The following is a 14,570-nucleotide window of genomic DNA, read 5'->3' as shown; positions in this document are numbered from 1 at the left end:
GGTTCCTGGATCTCCCCCTTGACATTCACCCAGGCGTCTTAAAATAGAACAGTTTACAATAACGATACCCTTTTTACGATTTGGTACAGCATTTAAATATGTAACACCCCGCCAGATAATTCTTTCGTCATGAGAATCTCAAGCTTGTCGCCTTTATTCATTTCAAGCGGTCGACGCCTTTACTGATACACATAGACGACAATCTGCATGGCAACTGCACACAGCTTCTATTGATGATAGTATAAAATCACCGGACCTATTATTGGCTGTATTGACCGATGGGGTAGCCGTCAAACTCGGGGAACACAATATCTAGATGTAGTATTCGCCTTGATCAGAAGCAGTAATATCTCTATGAAAACTGGACTGTTACTTACAAGGGACCGGCCTTTCATGATCACAAGTGTCTGGGGTAAGGTTTGTGATAGGTGCGCATCCTTGAATTTAAGCCGACCATGCAGAGAACCCAGTCGATACTGATGATGCCGGTGGGGGATCTACGTCCGGTGGGGAAGATCCCTCTAAGATCAGGCGAGATGAAAGGAAATAGAAGCATTAGTATCAAGTATTCGAAATTCTATTAAAGGCGCCCTCCACTCTCTTCTAGCACTAGGTTGAGTGTCGAGCAAGTTAAAGCTTATCCAACCAAAGACATTGCCTCATCCATCCTGTTTATATCTAAATATGTACCCCAAAACTCTTACAGTCGTCTTGTCATTGTCTTTAATCTCCCATGTTACCTCACAAGTGCAAGGCACAGCAACTGTCGACCTGTCAAGGGAAGTTGGAAAGGCCCAGGCTCTTGGTTCAGGGTTCATCTACGGCTGGCCTGATAATGGGACCAACGTGGATACCTCGATCCCAGATTATCTAGCAACTGACATCAAGTTCAACGCAAACCGTGGTGGTGGTGCGCAGATACCCTCTCGCGGTTGGGCTACTGAAGGTTACGAAGGATACCTCGGCCGTTTCAACTCAACCTTAACCAATTATCTCACCACACGTAAGTATGGCGCTGATTTCATCTTGCTACCTCATGACCTCTGGGGTGCGGATGGCGGACAGGACTCAGAGTCTCCTTTTCCAGGCGACAATGGTAACTTCACTGAGATGGAGTTGTTCTGGAACCAGCTCATATCTGACTTGAAGACCCACGATATGCTTGAGGGACTTGTCATTGATGTGTGGAATGAGCCTGACCTTGACATCTTTTGGGCTCGCTCGTGGTCCCAGTTTCTTGACTACTACAATCGGGCCACTAAACTTATCAGGCAAGTGATTATAATCTATGTTTCGTTGTTTAATTCACCTCTGCGGCAATGGCAGGCTGGCTACCCAAAACATTGTGAACTCAGACTAACTGGCTGAAAACTATAGAGAAGAGCTTCCTGACGCAGTCCTCAGTGGTCCAGCCATGGCAGATTCCCCAAACCTGACCAACGACAAATGGCAGACCTGGCTCGAGTCTGTAGCAGGTAACGAGACGATACCTGATCGTTTTTCCTGGCATCAGATTGGGACTTGGTCGCGTGAGCCCGACACAACCATGCCTGATTTTACTACCTTGCGAGAAAGATACGGAGTGCCTGAAAAGCCAATCGACGCCAATGAGTATGCCGCTCTCGACGAACAGAACCCGGCCAACTCTGTCTATTACCTCTCCCAGTTAGAGCGTCACAACATAAGAGGTCTCCGCGCAAACTGGGCTAGCGGATCTGAACTGCACAACTGGATGGGCAATCTAGTCTATAGCACCACTGGCACTTCAGATGGTACCTATTACCCCAATGGCGAATGGCAGGTTTACAAGTACTACGCTTCCATGATAGGCGAAAGAGTCTTGACGGAAGCTGCCTCGGATTTGAAATTTGATGTTTTTGCTACCAAGGATGCTCAGACTGTCAAGATATTAGCCGGCACCAGAACCATTCAGGCACAATACAACATCACTGTCGATGGATTGAGCGCAGTAGGGCTTCCCAAAGAGGGTGAAGTAAAAGTCAAGATTTATCGATTTGACTGGGCTGGGCCGAAAGGAAAGGTTGACGGCCCTGTTGATGTTGGAGAACAGGTTTTCGCATATTCGTCCGACACGGTAAGAAGTTCCTTGTTATCGGAGTGTCGCACTCGGAAAGCAAATGATTGAAGTGAGGTTTAGAACTAACTGTTTTCTTGTAGTTGACGATTGTGGCTGATCCGCCTACGAATTCTACAGCGTTTGCTTACGAGTTTTCCATTTGACGTGGCAGACTAATCCAGTCTGAGTAGCGTTGTGATGTCACCAAGGACGGACATACTAACGGCCGGGCCGATCACTCGCTTCTGGCACAGCCCAGCCCAGCTCAGCCTTTTTTGTATCTCGTGTTAGTGGATGTTGCCGCTGGCCAGCCACCAAAAATAAACTGGCCTTGGACCCAAACTAGCCTAGCAACATGCCCATTCCCCAAGTAAACAACGTTACAATAAGTTTATTTACCGACTCGCATTTATTCTTAGTAGAAAAACAAAAAAAAAATGGCGGGACCGGGGGGATACGAAGAAATGCGGTCACGAGCCTACGGAATGCGATTGGCGTCCTTTTGTCTAATTACTACAATGTTTCCTCACCTATTTCTTGCTTGTGCTCCCTGGAATGATTCAACTTGTCTCATTATAATCTCATCCACATTTTCCACTCTCGTTTCATATGCAAGTTTTCTTCAACGGTTCTTGCTCTTTTTATTTATTTTTCTACACATCATGCTTCATCACTCATGACATTTGTAAACATGGTTAAGCCATTCAATGGATTCGACTTTTGGGAGCAGCGGATTAGAGCTCAGCAGGGACACATTTCCGAAATCGAGTCTGGACCCGAATCTGAACCCGAGTCCGATATCGAAAGCGAACCCTGCTCCCCTGTCGAAACTCCCGATATCCACATCGAAGCACTATCACTACCAAGCTCACTACAAACATGGTCACAACCAACCAAGTCAGACGGAATTGTTCGATCTCGTCCCATTCTAATCCAAACTGTTGGAGTTCACGACGTCCGCAATTCCATGTCCTTCTCTCCCTCGCTGGACCACCATAGCCATTCCGTATCCGTCTCGCACCCCAACAGCTACGAAGAACAGGGAGAATTCCTCACAGTCATCAAGACGAACGATTCATTCTCCAGCACAATGCCGTCATTTAATGCAAGCCCGATGGAGAAGAGAAAGTCTGAAGTCGGCCCTTCCAATAACACCACCAAATTACGTCGATCACCCCTCAAACTCCAAACTACCAACCTCTCTCGTGTATCACGTTACCAACAAAGGCATTCGGCCTTACCCAGCCTCTCCACCTCTACAATCACCCCCGCCGAACACAGGCATACATTCAATGCCTCAGCAGACTGCACCCCATGTGTAGCCAATAAGACCGACAAGGCGTTTGAAGCGCTTGCCAATGCACTTCAACCAAAACAAATACCAATAATAGAGCCCGTCACAATGCTTCGACCAAGCAAGGACAGTCCTTTACCTGTTCTTCGATCACCAACACCGATTCGTCCCAAGATTATATCACAGCATCTTGAAAAAGCGCAGCTATGGGCAGAGAGCCAAGAGGATTTCGACAGCTCAACCGCAAGCTCTTTATCCAGTCCCATGAGTCCAATGATGTCGTTTGACCTTCCCCTTGATAACAAGAATGGGCCCGTCAAGACGGAGATTGTACCAATGGGCTGCAATCTCGATCACGATTTGGATGACTTTCTCAAATGGGAGGCTAAGAATGTTTGCGCATATGGATATGGCACCAATGGATGGGCCTTTTCTCCATAAATATACTAATAATGAACGAAGACACACAAACAAGAATGGGATATATCATACTGCTGGATATTCTAGAATGATAATGGTTTATAATAATACCAACTAAATCTGAAATACAACTTAAGTATACTTAAATCCATTTCCATTCCTAGTGCTAGTTCCTGCCGCGTTAGGGTGAGCCGCCGTTGAGCGAGGCTAACCTGAAGTATTTTAACTTGTGAGTCATACTCAATGACAAATGAGATAACATCCAAGGAAGTAAACCAGATTGTTGCCCAAATCAAACTCCATGTGGTTGCATCAAAGGCTGTTGTTCAACAAGTTGAATCTCCTCCTGTGTAGGCGAAATGATGAAAATTAGGACATAGTGATTTCCACTTACCCTCTTTACATCAATAGTAGCATCTGCTTTGCCTTCTTTTCCTCTAACTACATCTGTTACAACGGCATCATCAAGAAGATCCATTGTAGACACAGCGATGGCAGAGATAACACCCAGGGTATCTTCTAGCCCATTACGACTGTTATTAAAGGCGTACGGGAGTTTCTGGTCTGTACCAGCGATCCGCTTGACGCTGGTAAAATATCAATCGGGATCATAACCTTCCATGACCATCTTATACGCTGAAGTCCCAACTGCAGCGAAGTGAAGGTTACTGATCCTCTTGTCCCCGCATCTTTATCGAGGCCGTTAATTGTACGAGCCAAGTCTTGAGAAAAGCGATTTTCACTTTCGATCGAGTAAGCGCCTTTTAAAGGGCTGTTGAGCTTCTAGTGCGTTACTGACGCTTCGCAGCGGTGCTTCAAGGTGTGGCAGAAAACCGTGCTGAATTCGGCTTTTCACAACTGAGGTGAACAAGGTAGTAATAGCTGTGATGGCTGCTACAATGAATGACGGTATTGCTTGAGTAAAGATAAGTGAAGTAAGAGTGACCCAGATCATGCAAGGATTAATGCAACAAGACATGTAATCACGACCAGGTCATCAGCGACAGGAGCCTTGATACAGGAGTTTGATAGAATCGGATATTGAAGAATCATCAACTGATGTAAAGACCATTATTTATAGAATCCCCAAAGATTCTCAAGTGTGAGGTACCTGTGAAATAGTGACGTGGAGCTAAGAAACCAGTATACCCAACATAAAATATGGCCACTCTCAGGCTGCACTTTCATGCAGCTACAACTTGTAGCCTCGTTTCCGCTATAAGAGGGCCAATCTTAGTTTTTGTTTCCACATTCTTGCATCCCAGTTGCTTTATCTATGGAAAGGGAAAGTAGAATGTGAGTTCAGCCTCAATGGGCTGACAATCTTGAATGGATTCCATTCCCCTGTCTCCCTTAGTATCAAATGCAACATCAATCAGGCTCTCAGCCTGTATCTCTCATTCGCTGGTCACCAGATGTCTCGGTCGGAGTAGGCATTTTCATAATCGTGTCAAATTCATTGACATGCAGGCGTTAACTAGTTGCATTAGCGGTGTGATATCTCGATGCGTGGCGTTGGTGGCAGATGAGGCTCCAGGGACAGCATAGAAAGGATGGCGACTCAAGAGGAAAAGACAGCATAAATTTGGGTTGCACCCATCTTCGTTTTCCTGTTTTCTATTGTCTTCTTCCCTCAATCTACCTGATGGCGGCCTACGACTTCAAAATGATACGTCTAGGATGGCTTCTATGGGTTCTTGCTTGTTTGCCAGGCCTGATTGTTTCAACTTCTGACACTTACCTTGAGCAAAGCATCCAAGATCTCAACATTACAGACGTCGACGAAGTCAAACTCTTTGTACGAGAGTGGACTAGACCAGGCGTGATCAAACGACTTGAATACGCTCCATTAGCATCCCAACTCCCGACTTGGGATCTTCCTCTCGGTCGTCGCCAAGGTGAACTCAGAGCATGCTTCGGAAACGAAAACGGATGCGCCAATGGTGCCCCTCAATGCTGCGGCACCCAAGCCAATGGATGGTGCTGTGGTGATGACAGGACATGTTGCCGAATAAAGGACAAAGGCGGCTGCTGCCTTGAAGGACAGAGTTGTTGCGGAACTTCAAAAGATCCAGGTTGGGGAGCTTGTTGTGATGCTGATTCGACATGCTGCAATCCTTCAGACGGGAAGCCATTTGTGAGTTGTGGTCAGATTATCCAGACCATTGCTGATCTCGTCAGTGCTGCGATGAAGACCAGAAGTGCGACAATGATGCCCAAACATGCATCAACCCTACGTAAGGCGGCCTTTTAGCATTCAATTGATACTCAGCTGACACTATTCAGAGAAACTGTGACCGAGACAACGACTTCATGGGCTACTGAAACCGACACCGAGACGGTTACGACAGATGGCACAACTACAGTGAAAACCGTGTCTACCAAAGAGACCACCGTATTTGTGACGGTATCCCGAGGTGCCACAGATGATGAAGCTACCAGGGAGGATACAGCTACAGGTTCGGACAGAAAACACAAGCGATTTGTCCCCGCAGCTCCTCATAAACAGCTCGGTCGCGAGGCTCCCGCAACCAAGACATTGCAGCCGGTCGTTCTTCGACCAGCTGCAAGCCTCAATGCGCTTGCTGACGGTCTGGCTCGACGAGGAATCCCTATCCACAGACGAGCAACAGACACGGAGACAGTGTATGAGACGGAAGAAGCGACCGTAACAATTACCGACACAGAAACAAAGACAGAATGGACAACTGAGTACTCAACCTCGATTACAACACATAAACAAACCGTCACAGTTTTTGTTCAAGGCCAATCCACCGTCACTGTAGAGCCTGTTGAAACAGCAGCAAGCTCTTCAGAACCAGGCTCCGACGATGGTCCATCCAAAGTCATTATTATCGGTGCAGCCGTTGGTGGCGGCTTAGGCTTGGTATTGGTCGCTTTGCTTTCTTTTTTCCTGTACAGGCGACGCAAGCCCCCAAATGAGACACGATCAAGTCAGGTCTATGTAGCCAGTCACAGCGAAGCCCCTACAATGGCACAGAAGCCACCCCCTTCCATGTCCACAACCCCTATTCCATTCACACAGGCCGGGGCACGCGACACTTGGGTCTCAAATCCCAGCCAGGATATCAGAAACGACTATTCCAAGCCGCCTGTATATCCGCCTTCCCCGCCAGAAATGGCAGACACTCAATTTGCTTATGAGATGCATACGTCGCCGCAGCGGTCACCCCAAGAGCTGTATCATCCTCAGTACATGAGTGATTTGGGATTGCCTGAAACGAGGGATCAGCGGAGGGGTTAGTTGATGTGCAGGGCGAGGTGGCAAGGTTTCACTATAGTTCGGCTAGGGAGATAACCGTGAGGCTGAAAGATTTTGGTGTGATTGGTGCTACAGTGAATGATTCGATGCAGGCTGACAAGACAAGGATCCGAATCAGAGCGTAGTCATTGTTTGATGAGAGGGGGCATTATTGTGTCTACTATGTCACCGAGAAATTGTCTTTTATGTTCATGTTTTAAAATATAGTTATTTTTTTATTTTTCACTTCAATTAATCCTGGTTGGTTCCTTTCAGACAGAATAACAAAGACATAAATACGTGACGTTCTGTTGATGAACAGAAATATACGCAAGAATGGGATGTGTCAAACTACTAGATCAGATGAACAAGTCACCTTACCTGCGCCCTCTTCAATAGCACGCTACTGGTGTTCCATTTCGTGGAAATATAAGGTATTATGGTGACTCTTGAAGTTCCAAGACAACAATCTATCTAGCCCAATGACGGTAAAGATTTAGTGACGGGCCCATAATATCGGCAGTTATGCCCACTCTTGGTTAGAATAAAAGTATCCTCATATTCAATGACGTCTTGATAGAACTCCGGGCCAAGGGACCTGAGGCTGGGGTCAACGTTGAACATGTTCTTGGTCCCGCTTGAATAGCGTAATAGGTATGGTTTATACGTTATTGATCGTGTCAAGGGTTCATCTTTTTGCGGTTCAATTACGTGAAACCGCCTTTACTCCGCGCTATTGATTAGTCACGGAGCAACTGCCAAGATGGTACAATAATGAGGGGTTCCATGAATATCCTCAGAAACCTGCAGTATAAAGTCTCTCATTGCTGCTACTTGTAACATCATTTTAACACCAACACATACGAAAAAACAAAATGGCATCAGCTACATCATTCCGCGAACTCATTGGCGTCCAGCCCTCCGCCGCTAGTCCCACCGACAGCGTTCTCATCATTATCGATGCGCAAAATGAATATGCCGAGGGGAAGCTTCAAGTCACCAACGTCGCCGAGTCCCGCAAGGTCATTGCTGCGCTTCTAGAAAAATACAGAGCCGCCAACGGAAGCATCGTGCATGTCGTACATGCCACCCCAGAGGGCGCTCCTGTCTTCACACCTGGCACCAAGCTCGCTCAGGAATTTGATGAGCTAAAGCCCAAGGATGGAGAGGCTGTCATCCAGAAGAACTTTCCTGGTTCTTTTGCCAAGACGGATTTGCAGGAGGTTCTTGACAAGACTGGAAAGAAGAAGGTTGTTCTGACTGGATACATGGTAAGTCGTCGAGAATCATGGATGTGATTTAAGCTAATTGGAGGTTAGGCTCATGTCTGTGTCTCAACCACCGCCCGACAAGCTGCTGAGCGTGGCTTCGACGTTTTGATCCCCGAAGACGCTGTTGGTGACCGAAACATCCCTGGTGTCGATGCCGATCAGTTGGTCAAGGTTGCATTGAGCGAAATTGGCGATGCCTTTGGAACTATCATCAAGAGCAGCAGCATTGCTTAGATCTTTATAGAAAATCGGACTGAAGAATATTCTATTTATTATAAAGTCCAGAATTATTTTTCTGAGAATTCTGGCTGAACCAGTTCTCTTCTTGTGAATCTCACATTAAAGTCAGTCTGCTTGACAAACCAGGCATTAATAGTCTTCCACTCCTTGCTGGGGTCATCAAAGTCGATCTAAAGCATATTAGCACGATGTCATAATAAGGTATAAGGATGTGGAGCTTACCTCGAATCTTCTAAGCAGACTTGGCACAACCTTGTAAATTTCCAACAAACTGATGTTCTTACCAATACAAGTTCGGCTTCCCATGCCAAACTGGAACATCATACCAGCCATCTTCTTGATTCTCTTCTCCTCGTCTTCAGGGTTAAGCTTAGGGTCAGGCAACCAACGCTCAGGACGGTATTCATCTGTATCAGGACCAAAAATTTCTTGGCGGTGGTGAATCAACCAGGCTGAAACACCGACAATGGTACCACCCTTGACAAATTCGCCATTGATCTGAGCACCTTGGGGAGGCACGATGCGTTCTAGAGGCAGACCAGGAGCAGGGTGCACGCGGAAAGCTTCTTGGACACAGGCGTGAAGGTAAGGGAACTTCTGAGCCTCGGTGAATGTAACAAGACCACTCTCGTAGTCTGATAACGCACCAGCCTTGGCAGCATCGTCAAGCTCCTTCTTGAGCTTCTCATAACAAGTGGGGTTTCGGAGCAGATAGTAGAAGACAGACGAGAGGGAAATAGCGGTTGTCTCTGAGCCAGCAAAGGCCATAGAGACGGCCATGGTCTGAACAAGGGTATCAGTCATGAACTCAGGACGAGCCTCGCGAGCAGCGATGAACTTGGAGAGCAAGTCCTGGCCAAGGGGCTGTTTCTTGATGTTGCTAGTAGGCAAACCATCGTTAGAGTGGAGCTCAGGGATGAGACGCTCAGCCATTCGAGCACGAGCAAACTTGGCAACGGGGAAAGTCGAGTCAAACAGACCCCATTGGGAAAGCTTGAGGTAGATGGGGTTCTTGAGGAATATCAGATCAAGGAAGGGGATCTGTCCAATGGGTGCAACATAGAGGAATAGCTTGGAGAGATAAGCCACAATACCCTCGACATCCTCATTCTTCTCAATAAATCCGTGGCGCTTGCTGTATGTAATTTCGCCAATAACATCGAAGGCATAGAACTGTAGCCATTGTGTAAAGTTGCAGACCTCGGACTTTTGGGCAAACAGCTTTTCTGTCTGGTCGAGGAAGAGCTTGGTAGTGTTATCGACGAAGGGCTCGTATTGGACGAGGGCGCTCATGGAAAAGGCAGAGTTGACACTGCGGCGGAATTGAGAGTGGAACTCATTATCTGTTGTGCTGAAGAGAGATGCCAGACGGTGGCCTTGGACAACTGATTGTTGAACAATGTAGAAGTCAGACTGGAAAGGTCAGCACAAGCACAAGCACAGGTTCTGAGAAATAGTAACATACCTTAACGTAGCCCTTGCTAAGACCGTAAATTTGTTTGAGAACGGCAGGATCCGAAAAGGATAGGGTGTTGGGTCCTATTCTGACAATATCACCATGCTTGGCATGGAGTTTTCTCAGTGTAGCTTCAGGCTTCTGTCCGTAGACATCAAAGAACCTCCACCAATTTGTAAGTGAAGCCAGGAAAGGTCCAGGATATTTATTCAGGCCGTGATGATATCTGTTTCTCACAAGCCAGACAAAGGTTACTGCTGTAAGTGCCAACACCCAATGCTGGGCGAGGGCACTGAGGAGAGTTTCAATCAAGCCGCTGTGCATGTTGAAGGCACAATAAAAATTGGCAAGATACAATAAAAGAGATTGTTGAAAGAGTTAATGAGTCTAATTGATTTCTACTATATGCTGCTGACCTTTGTTCTTATAACACTTTGACTTAGACCAGACCTTGATATCTCGGCTTCGGTCTCGCCCCCCAGAGTCTGTTCTGGGGTAGTTTGGGGAAAGTGATCCACAATGGTTCGGCAAGTGAGCACGGCAAATACGTCGTCTATGCACAAAAGTGAAGCGCAAAACATGCTTTGATACATAAAAGCTGTCAAAATTATTTATATATGCCGTTTCATGAAGTAAATGAGGCGAGGAGTGGTTATTACTGATGTAATTTTGCAACATGACTGTGTTGGAGCTAGCAATTGTCGTCGGCAGATGACAACGGGAGAAATGAATTGACAGTTGAAAGAGACTGATAAAGGCTTATCATTTGTACGCATCGAGATGAGTTGTTCGGGACTCTCGGGTTGTGGACTTTGGCATCGTCATTCCTCATTGAACAAGGCGCGTCTCTCTAGGTGGCTCTGATCACCCTTGACTCCAATCTCTGGTACTAGACTTTCAAGTAAAGACCCCACGTAAGTAGTGACGTCTGTCTTGTTATGCTTTGCATTAATGAAAACTCCAAGATAAACTTAATATTGTCATAGTTTCGGCAGTTCTCGTTGTGAATGGGTTACCCTCCCTGACGAGAATGATGGAGTGTCATATTCTGACAATCCACCGTATTATAAGAAATTCTAATGTTTAGAAACTGGCGTAAAGTGATTGGACCTCTCACTACCTAAAAGAGCATCGTCTTGTATGCATTAGGCGCTATATACTATTTATAGAAATATTCAATCTGGCTGAATGCTAGGCCGGGATAGCCATTGAATCGTCGCATCTGGCCGCACCACAATAGAAGCTCAAGTGTCACAGGAGCTACCTTACTTGAGATATCTTGCTTAGTCTATTCAGCACTGCGTTTGATTGGTCATGATCTTTCTATGTTATTCGCCTGCGCTGTCAGTAAACGACTATACCTTCATGCACAAAGATGATTTGTGAAAGTGTGCTCAACAGCAAGAACCGGCATGCTCCATTAGAAACTGGAAACAATTTATTTCGGACTCTTGGGGCTCTTCATTCTCTTTTGCCGGCTGATGACTCTCATCTCCATCTCTTTGTATTATGACAAGCCCTGAATCGTGACGTTCTGCAAAACATATAGCTAGAAAGCTCAGAGTAACAGAAGCAGCTCTGTCAATCCGACAAATGGGCCATCGATTTACTTTCTTGACCAGAAGTTATATCCTCAGCAACTCAGATACCAGCTTATGTTGTCGTGTCTATCAATTTAATGACAGCCTCCCGATATAATTTTGTCAAATAAATGGTTTAACCTGCAAGAACGTTAGAAGAGTTGAGAGCTACTATAAGTATCATTTCTACTTTATACAAATTATTAGATATCTAGCTATTGACGAGCCTCAGAGATCCCGTACGCGAACTGGTGGAGTGACGTGGCAAGCAACCAGAGGTTCGCATCATGCTGCTCCACCAAAATATCTACCACAGCAATGACAATCACCGATTCTTGAGCCTGTAAAAAAGATGGAAATAACGAGAAACCAGGGCTGCATTACCAACAAGGCGGGGTTGCGAATACAGGGCTCCGGCCATACCGATGTAACGTGACTGCGCTGTCAAATAACACTCAAATTGTTATCGAGGTGAGATCTTTTGCCTACTAATCTTTAAACTAAATATTTGAAACCACTGTTGAAATGGCAGAACGCCCTGCTGAAGCGGAAGGCTCTTCAGAAGTACCAACCCCTGCATCACCCGCTTCAGGACCACCTGCAACTGCCACAGAAGAGACCCCTGCCGAAGTATCAAACGCACTAGACGAAGACTTCCACGATCCGGAGTACTGGGCCAATCTGACAGGAGAAGTAATTTCAGCCCAAAAAAAACTGCGATTTGTTTCTAAAATTATGTAGAATGTGCCGGGAGACGATGATGCAGATTCAGCTGTCGGCGACGATGTTGCAAGCTCAACCGAGTCTATATCCTCAAGTATCCTTCACTACCGGACAATCAATGGAAGGACATATCACTCTGAGCGAGGGAACGCTGAATACTGGTAAGAAAACCGCGACAGGCTGGTAGTAGGGGCTGATGACTGATAGGACGCCGAACGATGAGCATCATAGAGAGTCTATGGACATAGGGTAAGTCGAGCCATCTTATTCATGGGCTATCAGCTCATTAGGAAAAGCCATCATCTCTTGTCTCTGTCGTTAGAAGGCAAGCTTCACTTGGCACCATTAAAAGATGACATCCAGGTAAGTGCAGTATCTTCGGGTATGGTACTCTGCCACTAAAACAAACCTAGACGGTATTGGATGTTGGGACAGGAACTGGTGAGTCCTGCGTGTGATGGCAACAGTAGAAATAAACTGATTTTTGAATAGGTATCTGGGCGATGTAAGACTGTTCGTCTCATCATTGGATGGTGGTTCACTAACTGGCCTAGTGACTTTGCCGATGAGTATCCCAACGCCGAGGTGACAGGAACCGATATCTCCCCAATTCAACCTGACTGGATACCCCCCAATCTGAAGTTGTAAGCAACTGGATCTAGCTGTTTTATGTCACCATCTAACATTACTAGTGAAATTGAAGATTGCACTCAAGAATGGACCTTCCAACCGGGAACTTTTGATTTTATATATATGCGCTACCTCTACGGAAGCATCAGCGATTGGAACGCACTGTTCAGAGAGGCCTATAGAGCCTGCATGCCTGGCGGCTGGGTTGAAAGCTATGAGGCCTCGCCAAGGATGGAAAGCGATGACGGCAGTGTAACTGAAGGCTGCGCTATTAACGAATGGGGAAAGTTCTTTATCGAAGGCGGCAGGAAGCTGAATCGCACTTTTGAGATTATAGACAAGGACCTGCAACAGAAGGGCATGGAAGAAGCTGGATTTGTCGACGTTAAAGTCTGGGATTTCAAGGTATGCGACGCGTTGCTATTGTTTTATTTCCAGTATTAATGACGATCTAGGCACCTATTGGAAGCTGGCCAAAGGATCCTCGACTTAAAGAAATCGGCCAGTTTGCTCAAGCTGCTCTTGAGCAGGACTACGAGGGATATGTCATGTACATGGCTAACATGGTTCTTGGGTGGTCGAGGGACGATGTTGTGCTTTATTGTGCCCAATTGAGGAAGGAAGTTCGTTCAGGGAAATTTCATCCGTTCTACCGACAGCGCGTTGTATATGGTCGGAAGCCGGAGTGAATATGTCATGTGCTGATCAATTGATGGTGCGGACGAGCGGCTCATTGATGAAATTATTCACTTTATTCTCATAATTGTTTTCGCAGTGAGTGAGTAAAGTGTGGACATTGAGATGAGTCGGGGGAACGGATGTTGTGATTGTGATTTACCATGATGGTGGCAATTAACATGTGGCAGTCATAAATGACTTCATAAATGTCCAACCTCGGAAGTTGTGATGATACTGACTCGCAGGTGATATTCTCAGCCATCGAAAGGTGAGATTATCACGAGACTACACTGCAAGTCACCTGACTAAATTCCATTTTTTCTCTCTCTTCTGTTCCTACAGTGGGCTCGGCTTAATTTTGGCCTTTGTTGGGAATGTCTCTCAACAAAACTTGTAGAGACAAAAATACCCTAGATAATAATAAAGCTTTGACCATTTATTGATCGCATGGATTATTTTAGAGTCGGCCTCATTTATTGTCATCACAAGCCATTGCACAATAACGCAAGTACTTGTGGCTATTGCTCTCACGTGCCACTGCAATTGACGTGTACCTTGTACGAGGCTTGGCCTGTCAAAAACAGAAATAGAGCAGACCAAACTGGCGGTGCATTTAAACGAACTGCAGGTGGTGGCTGCTATTTCCGCAAGGGGGAATTAGTGGAATGATCGCCAAGCCCGTAAGAGCGGTAGGCCTGATGACAGTGGCAGAAAAAAGAGAGTGTCTGGCCTAATTTTATTTATTGTTCAGTGGTAAGATAACAAGTGACCGAGGAAGCAAGGGAAGATTAATTAGGCTATTACAGTAGACATGCGATACACATGTCTCAATTTTAGCACAAATTCTTGGTATTTAAAGCCATCAAAGATAACTCGACCGTGGTGTAGCCTACTGTTCTAGGTACCACCTAATACCCAACCAACTGGAGCGATTTTGTT

General features: G+C 46.1%; 6 protein-coding genes across 6 annotated transcripts; 5 read left to right on the top strand and 1 right to left on the bottom strand.

The window, feature by feature from the left end:
- Window positions 1-684: 684 nt before the first annotated feature.
- FSST1_004618 (glycoside hydrolase superfamily) lies at window positions 685-2,241 on the top strand (the record flags this gene model as incomplete). Its single annotated transcript, XM_083230811.1, has 3 exons — window positions 685-1,295; window positions 1,378-2,095; window positions 2,179-2,241. The coding sequence occupies 3 exons, from the start codon at window positions 685-687 to the stop codon at window positions 2,239-2,241; spliced, it is 1,392 nt and encodes a 463-aa protein (XP_083088048.1).
- A 512-nt stretch (window positions 2,242-2,753) lies between these two features.
- FSST1_004617 (uncharacterized protein) lies at window positions 2,754-3,812 on the top strand (the record flags this gene model as incomplete). The annotated part of the gene is made up of 1 exon (XM_083230810.1): window positions 2,754-3,812. One exon carries the CDS (start codon window positions 2,754-2,756, stop codon window positions 3,810-3,812), a length of 1,059 nt encoding a protein of 352 aa, XP_083088047.1.
- Window positions 3,813-5,457: 1,645 nt separating this feature from the next.
- FSST1_004616 (uncharacterized protein) lies at window positions 5,458-7,056 on the top strand (the record flags this gene model as incomplete). Its single annotated transcript, XM_083230809.1, has 3 exons — window positions 5,458-5,928; window positions 5,973-6,028; window positions 6,078-7,056. 3 exons carry the CDS (start codon window positions 5,458-5,460, stop codon window positions 7,054-7,056), a joined length of 1,506 nt encoding a protein of 501 aa, XP_083088046.1.
- An 872-nt stretch (window positions 7,057-7,928) lies between these two features.
- On the top strand, window positions 7,929-8,558 carry FSST1_004615 (Isochorismatase-like protein; the record flags this gene model as incomplete). Its single annotated transcript, XM_083230808.1, has 2 exons — window positions 7,929-8,324; window positions 8,373-8,558. The coding sequence occupies 2 exons, from the start codon at window positions 7,929-7,931 to the stop codon at window positions 8,556-8,558; spliced, it is 582 nt and encodes a 193-aa protein (XP_083088045.1).
- A 53-nt stretch (window positions 8,559-8,611) lies between these two features.
- FSST1_004614 (cytochrome P450) lies at window positions 8,612-10,344 on the bottom strand (the record flags this gene model as incomplete). The annotated part of the gene is made up of 3 exons (XM_083230807.1): window positions 8,612-8,734; window positions 8,787-9,977; window positions 10,030-10,344. 3 exons carry the CDS (start codon window positions 10,342-10,344, stop codon window positions 8,612-8,614), a joined length of 1,629 nt encoding a protein of 542 aa, XP_083088044.1.
- A 1,781-nt stretch (window positions 10,345-12,125) lies between these two features.
- FSST1_004613 (S-adenosyl-L-methionine-dependent methyltransferase) lies at window positions 12,126-13,642 on the top strand (the record flags this gene model as incomplete). Its single annotated transcript, XM_083230806.1, has 9 exons — window positions 12,126-12,293; window positions 12,342-12,484; window positions 12,531-12,572; window positions 12,620-12,686; window positions 12,737-12,764; window positions 12,816-12,828; window positions 12,878-12,967; window positions 13,016-13,358; window positions 13,409-13,642. 9 exons carry the CDS (start codon window positions 12,126-12,128, stop codon window positions 13,640-13,642), a joined length of 1,128 nt encoding a protein of 375 aa, XP_083088043.1.
- Between the last annotated feature and the right edge of the window lie 928 nt (window positions 13,643-14,570).

The sequence above is a fragment of the Fusarium sambucinum genome, chromosome I, assembly GCF_050947815.1.
Source record: "Fusarium sambucinum isolate potato_lamoka chromosome I, whole genome shotgun sequence".
In the NCBI taxonomy this organism is placed as follows: domain Eukaryota; kingdom Fungi; phylum Ascomycota; class Sordariomycetes; order Hypocreales; family Nectriaceae; genus Fusarium; species Fusarium sambucinum.
Note: the sequence above shows the minus strand (reverse complement) of the source record. Positions and strands in the feature narration are given on the sequence as shown.